We start from the raw sequence: 13,625 nt of genomic DNA, 5'->3' as shown, positions 1-13,625 counted from the left end.
TTACCAAAAGGAATTAGAAACAGCTTGTATGTTGATGACTTTGCCATATATTATACAAGTAGCACTCTAAGACATGCCCAAAGAATCCTCAATACAGCCATCTCAAATATTACCAATTGGGAAAATTCAGTAGGATTCCAATTTTCAATAGATAAAACAAATGTAATAATTTTCTATAAAGATAAAAGATGGTTAAAACAACAAACAATTAAGCTTTATCTTTATAATACCAAAATAAAGTTCTGCACAAATGTTAAATACCTAGGAATGATGTTTGATCAGCACCTGAACTGAAAAGCACACCTCAGATACATTAAAGCAAACGGCATAAAAGCCCTAGCCATATTGAAAAAACTATCACATACCAAATGGGGAACTGGACGTAACACCATGCTTATATTATACAAAGCAACAGTACTATCTATAATAGATTATTGTTGCCCAATATATTCATCTGCCTCAGAAGCTACACTTAAAACCCTAGATGCACTGAATCATGAAGGAATACGTTAGTGCACGGGGGCATTTTGATCATCCCCTATAAACTCCCTGTTAGTAGAAGCAGGCATATTACCCATAAAACATCACCGCAACTTGATAACTAATGCGTAGGGGTCTTTCCCTTCAAACAGGAACATCTGCTGCTACCTGCTTTCTGAATTATAACCAAAGATTAGAAAACCATAGTGCTAGCTCTTTCCCACAAAGAACCAAATATTATTCACATAATATTAAACCAACTTTCCATCCAGCAATGGAATTCCCACCACTCTGGGCTTTGAAAAGGGTAAAAATGTACTGCTCCATCATATCTACTAAAAAGAAATATGGCAAACACAGAAATGTACTGCCAACATGCATTGGAGCACATCAGAAGAAAGGGAGATCAACTAATTATCTATACAGTTGTATCAAAGAGCAATACTGGAGGAGGAGCTTCAGCATTCTCAAAAGATAGTTAGTTACGATAAGTCTTCCCACAATATCATCAGTATGCACAGCTGAACTTGCAACCATATGAATAGCACTAAACATAATATCTGGGAAGAGAGCAATTTTCACCATAATTTTCAGTGACTCACGAAGTGCTATTGATGCTATAAACAAGTACAAGTCTACAAATCACCTTGTACAAGAAATCCAAATGAAAATACACCAACTTGTTCAATCATGACTATTAATAAAAATATGTTGGATTCCAGCACGTGGGAATGGAAGAAGACGAAAAAGCAGATACAGTTGCCAAATTAGCTTGCACTATTCCATCAACAGACACATGCCCCAGTATCAGACTGGATAACCTCAATTAAGCCTTTAATATATCAAGACTGGCAAATAGATTGGACATCAGTGCCAACTACAAACAAACTGAGAAATATAAAAAGCGAAGTTAATTCATGGATGTCATCATCTCAAAAAGAAAGAGCAAAAGAAGTGTTATTAACAAGACTACATATAGGCCATACAGCCCGTACTAGATTTTCACATGGTCATTTGATGTCAAATCCACATCCTGACCCAATGAAATATAGTACATGCCAGACACCATTGACTGTCCAACACTTATTAGTTGACTGTCCAATTTGGAACCATCAAAGAAACTTATATTTGCAAAAAACGACATTGAAAGGCTGTAGGCAAAGATTTTGTATTTACGGTAATAGGATCATCATCTTCCTAAGTAAAACCGGTTTCCTAAATAAATTCTAATTTTTTTTCAGGATTAATTCCTGAAAACCAGCCTGAAAAGAGCCGTTGTTAAGCTCAGAGGTCTGGATAAACTAATCCTTTATAATAATAATAATGTCGTTCCAGCTTCCGTGACAGTGTCCTGTCGCATGTTCGCATGTGTGAAGACATGCACGTACATGCAGTTAGTTCAATTCATTCAACCATTCAGCCTCACTGCTTAGCATCTCATCATTGTCTCACATCTTGCCTTCCTAGGAAAAATTGGGTTTGTTGTTTGAGTTCGCCTGGCCACGGACATGACAGCATAGACATACAGCTATATATTGACACACAGCTGTCACAGGGTGGGGTGTGGAAGTTGTCTCAGGATGGCAAGTCTGGGAATGGAGTACAGCCAAGCTCGTGTGAAGGTTTAGGGAAAAGAATGGGATAGCCTACAGCCATGCCACATTGAAGCACTGATTCCCATCCGATCACCGCCTTGTTTATTTTTTGTTGAGCAAAAAGCATGGATAGCACTTCTGTGGACATTTAGAAAGACGACAACCCAGGTTCGAGACCATCAACAGGCTCTCTGTGCAATGCCTTTTACTCACGTAAGTGTTTTAGCTTGATCATCTGGACATACCATCTACATACAAGTGACTGGAATCCTTCTGCCAACTTTTACGTCCTTCATATTGTAAGTTTGAATGTTATTCCACGGTAGTGGTCAACCTCTTTTTTTCAGTAAACATCCACATCTCTGAACAAATGGCCATAGCATTCAAATGAATGGATCGTTCTTCCAGACATTTCGGACATATTTTGTGACCTTCATCGGTTGTTTTCATCATAGTATCTAACGTCCATTTCAATAATGCCTTCAACTGAACAAATGAATATGATTTACTGTTAGACCCATACAACTGTCATTGCTTGAATTGACTGTCTTTCACTCCTGTTCAGATAGAAACTTCAACATTTTACGGGTAGGAAGAAATCTCTGTTTCATCGTTCACATTTGAAACTTGATTCTTGATTGCTCTTACCAATATTAACCTTTGACTCCTGGGCCAAGGTAGTTTCAGTTCATCAGCTGGGATTTCTTACAATTCCTGTTTGTTTTTTACTACAGGTTGGTGTCATTTACAATGAAGTTCCGTAGAACCATACCTTCCTACACTTCCAAAACAGGAGTCAATCAGTACTGATCGTGCAAGATTTTTTCCTTGTGCGATCGGATTTATTTTCTAGCTCCATTGATGTATGGATCAGGCCTACTCCTTGGTACAACAGCCTCAGTGTTCTCTTCTACAATCCTCTTCTTAGAACAAGGATGATGCCTAATTCTTGAAGATTGAAAGAGGGGTCCTAGTCTTCGACAAGGTCTCTCTATTCCTTCCCATCCACTCTGAGAGAGGTGAGAGGACTTCGCCTAATGGTGAGACAACAGCCTTCCTCTTGGGGTGTTGTACACAATTCCCCTCTAGAGATAATTTGTGCCTCAAACCATCAACTAAATGCATTCACCTACACTTCAAGAGGTTAGGTTGGGTACTTAACCTAATGTAGCCTAGCCTAACTAGTTCTGACCTAATCTTACTAGACCTGCTCTTCAATATCATGGAACTTCTTGTCTCATGACAACAACCAGAGGGTAGTTAACTTCTCTTAATGGGGCTAGGTTGGGTTAGGTTAAGTAGGGTACTTAACCCAATCTAACCTACCCTACCCTAAGCCAAACCTGATGTAATTTGCACCCCAATAACCTGGATCTTTTTAGCTCTCCAAGTCTCAGGATCCGAGGAAGGCGTTTTGTAGTGTTGTTAAAAAACGGTACCATAAAAAAAAAAATTCAACACCAACAGTTGAAACTGGGGATACGATTATAGAAAGAAACACTAACACAACAAAGGTTTATTTACAAGCTTACTAACAAAGATAAATGCAGAATGGTGTCTCCTATTTACATAAAAAAGGTAAAATCTTACACTGCATGAACTGGGGGAACAGTGAGGTAATGAAAGTACTTGCCGACGAGTTTTGCAACTCGAAACGATGGCTTCACAAAAGGAGAACTCTAATTGTAGACGCCTTCTTGCCTCCGTATTGCAGAAAATAATGTCTACTCTTGCTACTTGAAAGGCAGGAACTTCCCAAAACCTCTAGCAGAACGTTTCTTCTCTGAAGTCTCGCTCAATGTCGAAATAACTCGGTCGTCCACTCCTGAAGATGACTTGACCAGAATTCAACCAACTCTCGAGCGACTTTTCCTCTGATCCTTCGTCCTGGTTCCTTCTTCTCTTATCTCTCTCTGGCGATCTCTGCTGCTGATCTCTCACTGATAATCTGATCTGTGGCTCTTACTGATCTCTTACTCTGTGACTAACTGATGATCTCTGCTTTCTCCTACTTCGTCCGTCTTATTTATACGGCATTCTGGGGGCGGAGCCTACGGCAAACGTCACAGACTCCCGAGATTACTAGAACTTCTTAGAAGACTCTCGACGGAATATTGCATCATATTTCACTGCGTTTCTCCCGACACTTGGGTGCGTGTTGTGCTCCACAACACGCCTGACGATTCCAGTACAACTTCGAGAACAGGCGCTTCCAACACAGGCGCGAATGCCTCCTTGCTGCAGAATTTCTCGAAGATGCGTTTTCCTTTCCTTTATCTTTCTTTGCTATACAGCAATTACCATTACACGTTCCCCCAAAGAGAAAAAAATGAAATCAACTGATTTTATCTTTTTCTAAAGAGAAACAAGAATTAAACAGCAGGGGAACAATTCTGCATAAAGCTCTAATCCAGTCAAGCACGCACGCTTCTCCACTCACACACTCACTTGTGCGAAAACAGAAAACGGTCACTAGGCTACTCATTCTGAGAAATCTCTAGAGAGCTACCTGCTATAACATTATCCTTCTCTCTTACTTTTTCCATTTTCTGAACTCTGATTAAAACTTTGAAAGGCTAAAACACCTCTTGCGTTTTCTCAAAACTAATTTCTCTCAGTAACACTGTCACATAGAACACTGGCAGTGGCCAAGGTACGGGGCATTCTTTATAATTCTGAAGCAAGTTTACATTCATTGACTTTGCTCTACTCTTACCCATATTAATTCCATAATGTATATTTCCCCTCTCCTCTAACACTGAAAAAGGACCGAACTTATAAGGTAAAGAGGGACCTTCTTTCTGGACTAGTACTAAAACTTTATCTCTTACACACAAACTTCTCTGTTTTGCTCTAATATCATGTTTCCGTTTAGTTCCCCTTGACTTCCTCTTGTGCTTCCGTTCTCCTCCGCTAGTTGCCAAACGTCTCTTAAATTGTTTTTATAATACTCTAGATTAGTTGTGCAATCTTCTCTACCCTTACTTACAGACAAAGGTCCGACCATATCGATACCTACATTTTGAAAAGATTCGCCTACTGAAGGAATATTACACAACGGAACTCTGGGAATTACTTGAATCGGTTTCCCGGCAATTTGATATTCATGACAGCTTAAAACATACCTCTTCATGTCACTTCTCATTTTAGGCAAAAAGTATGCCCTACTAATAGACCTGAAAGTTTCATTTACTCCTAAATTTGTCCTTGCTCATCATGTGCTAACTTCAAAACTAGTTCAGGAAGCTTCCTAGGAACCACTAATTGTTCGGTGATTTCCCCTTTACTACCTGACTTAGGACGAATTTCCCCTTTACTACCTGACTTAGGACGAACATAACGACACAAAACTTCGTCCTTTAAACAAAAAGTTTCCTTACACATATCTTCGAGATCATCATCCAGCTCACACTCAAAAATTCGGGTTAGTCTCTCATCCTCTCTCTGCAACTTGACCAGCTCATCCTTATCCTAAATGTTAGAGCCTAATTCATCACCGTAACTAGTACTAGATACCGGTACATTTACTACGTTACTCTCGACAGCTACACCTTCCGTTTGGCTATCACTGTCAACAATAGAGTTAGGTTTCTCAGCCACACTCATGCCAAGACCAACCTCGCCACCTCTATCACACTCCTTCGAATCCACGAACTCACTATCGTTCGAATCCACGATCAAATTATGACCGTAGTCTATGTCTGTATCTAAACCTGACCTAGTTACTACCATTTCAGGCACTGAAATATCCCTCACAACAGGATTCACATTCTTGGATAAAGCTAAGTCATTACCAACAATAATGTCAACGCCATCCACAGGCAAACTGTCAACAACTGCCAGTTTCACTTCTCCTGACACTACTTGACTTTCTAAATTCAACTTCAACAAAGGACAAAGAACACAAGTGTTAGGAAATCCACCTAACATGACTTTTTCTTCCATGTTGATTTCTGCCCTGTTCAGCACACACACTCTCCTAATCAGTGAGACAGCAGCTCCTGTCTCTCAAAGCAAGACCACTTCTCTCGAATCTACTCCTCCAAGAGAGGAAACTACGCCTTGTGACAGAAATTCACCAAAAAATTTCCTAGTTTCTCTCATCACTTCATTCCTACTTGACGAAAGGTTAACTAGAGACACTGGTTTCTTACTGTCCTTCCTTTCTACTGCACAATTTCTCGCTAAATGCCCTTTTCCATTACATCGGAAACAAGTTAATTCTGAGCCACTAGATGCCATTTTATTCTTACAAACCTTAGACGTATGACCAGGTTTTCCGCATGTATAACAGGAATAGTCACTTTTACTCGCATTGCTATTACTAGGACTGAAACCTTTACTGTTTTGTACTCTACCAGACGAAGGATCATTTCGTTTCTTATTAACACTCAAATTATGAGTTAGACTATATTCGGCAGCTAACCTAGTTGCTCCTGCAAAAGATACTTCTCACCTATCTTCTATATAAAGTTTAATCTCAGGGGATACGTTATCTTTGAAGTTTTCTAACAACAATAAGTTCTTCAAACTATCAAAATCCTCAACTTTAGCAGAAGTTAACCAATCAAAAAACAGCCTTTCTAACTTCTTACCGTATTCTACATACGTAATATTTTCATCCTTTCTCAAATTTCTAACGGTACGGCTCCAGTACTAACCTATACGTGCTAAGAACAGTTTCTTTCACAATATCATAATTATCACATTCCTCCTTAGACATGCAACTATACACAGTAAGTGCCCTACCACTCAAAACTGACTGTAAATATAAAGTCCACATTTCTTTAGGAGAACCTACTCTTTCCATTAACTTCTCAAAACACATGAAATATTTTGTTACATCTTCCTCATCAAACTTTGGTACTAATTTCAGCACTGCACTCATGCCTAACCTATTAGTTTCATTTTTGTCCTGGCCTGACTGACTGTTAAGAGTGCTTTGTCTTAACTGAGCGATTTCCAACTCATGCATACGTTCTTTTTCTCTTTCTTCCTGCTCATGCATACGTTCTTTCTCTCTTTCTTGTTGCTGCATTTCTCTCTCAGCCGCTCTTTCATCTCTCTCATACTTTTCCCTTTCTTTGCTTTCAACATACTCACGGAGATCATTCCCCTCTAGACCTAGTAGCTTATCCGACTCGATAAACTCTTTCACCATCTCACTCATTCTGGCTCTTTCTATATTCTCCCTGTTTCAAACTGTTAGTGCTATTCTAAGCAAGGTACCCACAATGTTACGAACCGAGAGAGGTCCGCTTCAGGTTCAATATGAAATAAACAAAAAAAAATTCAACACCAACAGTTGAAACTGGGGATACGATTATAGAAAGAAACACTAACACAACAAAGGTTTATTTACAAGCTTACTAACAAAGATAAATGCAGAATGGTGTCTCCTATTTACATAAAAAAGGTAAAATCTTACACTGCATGAACTGGGGGAACAGTGAGGTAATGAAAGTACTTGCCGACGAGTTTTGCAACTCGAAACGATGGCTTCACAAAAGGAGAACTAATTGTAGACGCCTTCTTGCCTCCGTATTGCAGAAAATAATGTCTACTCTTGATACTTGGAAGGCAGGAACTCCCCAAAACCTCTAGCAGAACGTTTCGTCTCTGAAGTCTCGCTCAACGTCGAAATAACTTGGTCGTCCACTCCTGAAGACGACTTGACCAGAATTCAACCAACTCTCGAGCGACTTTTCCTCTGATCCTTCGTCCTGGTTCCCTCTTCTCTTATCTCTCTCTGACAATCTCTGCTGCTGATCTCTTGCTGATAATCTGATCTGTGGCTCTTACTGATGATCTCTTACTCTGTGACTAACTGATGATCTCTGCTTTCTCCTACTTCGTCCGTCGTATTTATACGGCATTCTGGGGGCGGAGCCTACGGCGAACGTCACAGACTCCCGAGATTACTAGAACTTCTTAGAAGACTCTCGACGGAATATTGCATCATATTTCGCTGCGTTTCTCCCGATAAAGGTTCTAGTGTCCTTTCATCTACTCTATTGCAGTTCAGGTACATGAGTAGACAGAAGAACTAGAACATTAAGTTAAGTGGCGAACCAGACACATCTCAAGCAAGATGGATGTAATGACAACAATTCATTTGCTGAAATCAGGAGATAAGGACAGTTGATCTTGGCACCTTGACTTCCGGAAATTTGTTCAACCTGTGAAGAAGCTTGATCATAGTCCTTTTCACAACTTAATGACGTTGATTCTATTCTGTTCTGTCTTCTTGCACCTTTGAATAAGCAAGACTTCTTTCGTAAATCTGGTAGCTGACGCCTTTTGCCATTCTACATGTTTTGAAGGTGATCAGTGATATGGATCATTCCACTTTTATGATCCTTTGGTTCCATTGACTATGTTGCCTCCGTAAAGACTAGACTTACAGCCTAATGCCACAACTCATTCATTAGCTTTGAGTTGGCCAAGAAATGGTGTCCAAATCACCATTTCTCTGACTAGGTAGGTGATCAAACGAGCATACTCCTTAACTTCCTGGTGGAAATTAGTATGCTTTGGGCCAGATATATCAAGGTTAGGGGCATCGGTCTATCCATTGCATTCAAGAAGAACCTGTCATTCGAGTACTAGGATGGAATGTAATTGTGCAAATCATCGCCTTTTACCTTATGACTTTACCTTGGATGCCTATAGGTCCTTGGACTCCTTTTCCTTGGATCCTGTGATGGATGCTCGGCAATTTATATATTCACCCAGCTCTTTTGAGACAGGTTGCACCTCGTCCAAGGTGTATGGCTACAAGAAGGTGTGTGTGTGTGTGTATGGGACTGGCCTTCTCCCTTCTTCCTTCCTCTTTAAGTGGGCAGAGGAAACGGCAAATGAGCCGTCATGTGTTGGACATGAATACAGGTGATGTAGATGACTGAGTATCCTATGTATAATATGGCTGCAAATCTTTCCTTCTCTCTAACATGAGGAAAGGGACTGACTATGAGCAAACCAGTTGGTTATTCTAGCTTTATAGTCTCCGACGCTGGGTTCATCCTTCCTTTTTGAATCAAGGATATTACATTAATTTATAATTTGAAATGCCCAGAAGTCTGATGTTGAACATCTCCCTCTTGTTCAGTAGATCAGAGGTATAGTCTCTTTCCTTTGCTCTTTCATGACCAAGAAGAGAGTACCCAGGTGAGCCCAACTACCAGTGAGTTCTAAGATTTACTCAGAATCCTCCCTGCAAAAGTAACTCTCCCCTATGTAAAGATCAAGGGTTTGTATGTGTGGGGGAATATATGACACATTTAAAAGTAATTTGTATTTTTCCTAATATAAAAACCTGAGGTCTTTACATAGAGGGTCCACCTCTTACCACCCATCATTCTCTTACCTGGGCCCAAAGGTAAACTGCGTAGAATTGAACGTACATCCATTTGGTGGGTGGTGCTTCCTCCCATACCATCGGTAGCCATTACCATAACCACCTTGCAAAAGTTTAATGGCCAGATTCTCAGCTTGCTGAAAGTTAATCCCCATAGGTAAAGACCCCAGTTTTGTATGTAAGAAAAAATACAAATTAATACTTTAAAAATTTGTCACATTGTACAGTACTTTAAAAGACATTGTTTGCATCACTAATTAAGGGTGTTTTTAGTTAAAAGCTAGAAAATAAAGCAAAATTTGGTAAAATACTCCTCTTAGAGATTTGTGAATGCCATACATAGCTGCTGTTATTTTTTCAAATTTTATAATTTTTCAGCCAGCAGAACCCCCCCACCCCCCAAATGTATCCAGTTTTGTAGTATAATTTTATATAGTATGTGACCAACTTCCTAATTGACTAAGCCAAAATTGTATGTTCAATAGACTAGATGAATGAATTATCAATTGAAAATTATTTTGATAGATTACTACTTTCAACTTCATTAATTGTAGTACTATGAATTATGAATTATTTTGATAATTACTATTTTCAACTTCATTAATTGTGCTATTAATGATGAATCTGCTTACTTTTGAGGGGCTTTTATTCAATTTACCATTGTAATTGGAGGTTGAAATTGATTCACAAAAAAAAGTTTGAAAGTATATGTACATCAACTTTTGACGTTTGTATATATTCATATTGCAGAAGTGTCATGCATTAATGAGAATGGAGAGTTTCTTCAACATCTTGTACATAAGATAGGACTTCAACTGAAAACTAATGCAGTTTGCATGCAAATGCGTTGTGTAAGATATGGCCCCTGGACCTTGCAGCATGCCTTGCTGCGTAAACATTGGACTTTGAAGCATATCATTGACAATGTCAGTGTTTGTAATCCACTCATCAAAAATATTACACCTAAATCACCAAGCTTACAACATATGGGCAGTGAAAGTTTGGATAACAGTTTTCCCAGGTAGTACTCTGTAGTAGCCCATTTTGTTTACTAATGTACATAATAAAGATGTTTTAATGCAGTACTTTTCTTCTGTCAAAGGTGGGATTTAATATTGTGTGATTACAAAGTTATACGTCTTGACTTGGTTTGGAGGAAAATAAATTGTAACATAACTCATACATCAGTGTTTATTTTCAATAAGGTATTACAATATAACTTGTTTATTTTCCTCATATTTACATATTAGTATTTACTGTTTTATTAACAGCAACATTATATTACATACATAACCACACAATGGAGTTCATGACAAGTTGGAAAAATTACCTGTAATTGAATAAGAAAAACAAATGCTGAAAGACAGGTACAACAGAATGAAAGTTAAACGATGTATTTCTATTGAAAATAATGGTCGTATTTGAAAGAGGCACAGTCCTGCTAATGGTTGAAAACTGCAAACAAAACAGATACAATTTGGATTTCAGTTAACTAACTGATTTTAATATTAATTACAATAAAAAAGTTATTCAAACTACAGTACCTTATTCCCAAAGTTCATCTATACTTTGAACAATTAACTTCTCTATCACTATAAAGAAACTACTACTTACAAAGTTGTAAAGAAATGTTACTTTTCCCAAACCAGTTCAAATTTGCTTATGGTTTTCTAATGATTTACTATATATTTTTATCCTTGCATAATGTAACAATTTTTAATTCATAACTTATGTCAGTGACCCAGATAGTGGTAGTTGTACCAAAAAAAGTCCTAACCAATCAAACAATCAAGTCTATCATCATCTTTGTTTCACAATTTAACAGTGAAATAAGGTATAAGTTTATATTGTTAATTCTTTAAAATAGAAAAATCTGACATTTCAGCTTTAAAACATCCTTTTTGTCTTTTCACATGCTATAATGGTCCCAGGGCATAAAGTTCTATTTAACAATCTAATGTTTTTTAATCGAACAAAATGCTGCATGTGGGAGTGGTAAAATCTTTACAACAAAGAAATTAATCTTTTTTTTTTAATCTAAATACTCAAGTTTTTGTTAGAAAACTAACAATAGCTTAGTCTTCATATTAAACAACTGGAACTCCTATATACATCAGTATCATCTAAGTAGAAAAAATTAAATCACTTACAAATAACTACTTTTATAGTAACCATAAAACATTACATCACTGCATTATAAAACAATCTAAAACTGCTACTACATATGGGATGTAGCACCACTGATGCTAGCAATTACTATTTTACAATTTGCTATCAACTATTCGAAATAACCCAATGTTATGGAATGATAAACCAAAATGACAGCTGTTGCCTCTGGCAAAAATTAACTGAAACTTTGTACGTAATAACAGAATAATTATCCTTATAAATTAACAGAGTATACCAAGCAGAGAAAGAAACCTTTCAGTTCAGCTAAAATTACTACTCTAATACTGCTTATTACAACTAAGATATGAGAAGTGGTTTCTGTGTTTTAAGACCTGAAAATTTCCACATTGTATATGTAATAAAAAAATCATAATCTATTTTTGGTTAATTATAAACCTGTTGAAAACAATCTATTTTTGGTTAATTATAAACCTGTTGAAAACAATCTTATAGTACAAGTATACATATCAGCAGAAATTCTTTGAACTGTGAAGTTTAATCCATTAAACTAAAAATTTTAGTAGAACTTTTCATTCGCGTAAAACATGTCAAACTCTTAACAAAATGCTGTAACAACAGCTCCACTGCTTCTATTGATCTGAAAATATTTTTAAATTTTATTTTATGAACTTACCTTTTCTATCAATGTGGAAATGAAGTACCCTGATCTTAAATTGACTCCTACTGTTACCAAGATTGAGAGTACAATCAATCTAGTAAATTTGTAACTGAAAGAGTATTTTACTGCTTCCAAAACACATTATACACATACTAGATCACAGATAATTTAGGTGAACTCAAAATTCATGTTTCATCAGAGCCCTGCAGTCTTATGCCTTCAACATGAAATTAGAATAGCCTGAATGCCTCAGTAACACAGTCATCCCAAAAGATAAGAGTCCTCATGGGTTGGCACTATTTAAGAAGTAAAAAATAGCTCTTGAATTAAATTTATAATGTAGCTCTTAAATAAGAAATGGGCAGGTACAGAATACTCATGTTCCTGATTTTACTTTTATAAATGTAGCTACTACACAATAAGCTAAGATTTTGTAGGACAACACACAATGAGCTAAAATTTTGTAGGACAACAAAACACAAACTGCTGGAAGTTGTGTGGTCTGTAAAGGAAAAACGCCAGGTATAATGCAGCAGTGCACATACCATTCATACTGTGCATTGAAAGTTCTCATGATTTACTATGCATTAGTGATTTTCAGTATTTTGTAACTTATTTCCATACCAGACTAAATATCAATTAAGTGCTGACATCCAGGAATACTTAAACTAAAACACTGCAGTTACCAACAGCTTATTCACTTTGAAAACCTTTTAGAACTATGTACACCATAGCAAAATTAATTTTTCCCGTGAATAAAACTCAGAACTCGGATTCACCTGCTCTACTACAAAATTTTCAGTTAAAATATTTTAAGTTCACATTTCCAGTATGACAAGATTTATAGAAAGATGTCACAATAATCACAGCTGATAATTTTAACCTTGAGAATATAGTGCAAATAGGGATGTTTGGTCACCTACCACATAAATTATGTTAAATACAAACGATGATAGTCGTTTGCACCAAAGGCTGCATTACACTTAGGGCACTTTCTTTGTCTTGTTTCATATCGAGTGCGTAAGCAATCAAAACAGAAAACATGAAAGCACTTGACCAGTACAGCATCCTTCCTTTTGACCTGAAAATAAAAGAAATCCTAGTAAGAAACTACCAAAAACATCAAGAGCTATAGTGGGCCGTACACATACATAGTAAAAGACAATTCTAGCAAGTACATTTTTTATTCATACTAGACTAACTCTCAACAAACTTTGGCCCCTGGCCAAAACGATCTTTCATAACTTTGGATGATCGGAATGCTGGGGGGAGAGTAAAATGGCCTTTGCTGATGTACAGTCCTGTTCAAGCGCAGGATTGTCATCTGTTTACCATTTTCATTTCATTTCTCATTTTTTCCATCTAGCCATACTTTCATTTCAGCGCTGAATGATCTTATAGGTCC

At 37.3% G+C, this 13,625-nt stretch overlaps 2 protein-coding genes across 5 annotated transcripts in view; one reads left to right on the top strand and one right to left on the bottom strand.

The window, feature by feature from the left end:
• The window catches only part of LOC135222613 (pseudouridylate synthase TRUB2, mitochondrial-like), a 131,159-nt gene extending 120,545 nt beyond the window's left edge, over positions 1-10,614 (top strand). The window contains 1 exon segment of the mRNA XM_064260710.1: positions 10,183-10,614. Within this exon segment, the coding sequence (XP_064116780.1) occupies positions 10,183-10,457 (275 nt within the window). The 3' untranslated portion in view covers positions 10,458-10,614.
• LOC135222612 (E3 ubiquitin-protein ligase Bre1-like) overlaps positions 10,608-13,625 on the bottom strand; it is a 244,141-nt gene continuing 241,123 nt past the window's right edge. For 3 of the 4 annotated variants that reach the window (XM_064260707.1, XM_064260709.1, XM_064260708.1), the window contains one exon: positions 10,608-13,301. In XM_064260707.1, the coding sequence (XP_064116777.1) occupies positions 13,152-13,301 (150 nt within the window). In that variant the 3' untranslated portion in view covers positions 10,608-13,151. The remainder of the gene's footprint in view (positions 13,302-13,625) is intronic. The other variant, XR_010316299.1, reaches the window with a different exon arrangement.

Source organism: Macrobrachium nipponense, chromosome 8, assembly GCF_015104395.2.
Source record: "Macrobrachium nipponense isolate FS-2020 chromosome 8, ASM1510439v2, whole genome shotgun sequence".
NCBI lineage: Eukaryota > Metazoa > Arthropoda > Malacostraca > Decapoda > Palaemonidae > Macrobrachium > Macrobrachium nipponense.
This window is presented reverse-complemented; position numbering and strand designations above follow the sequence as displayed.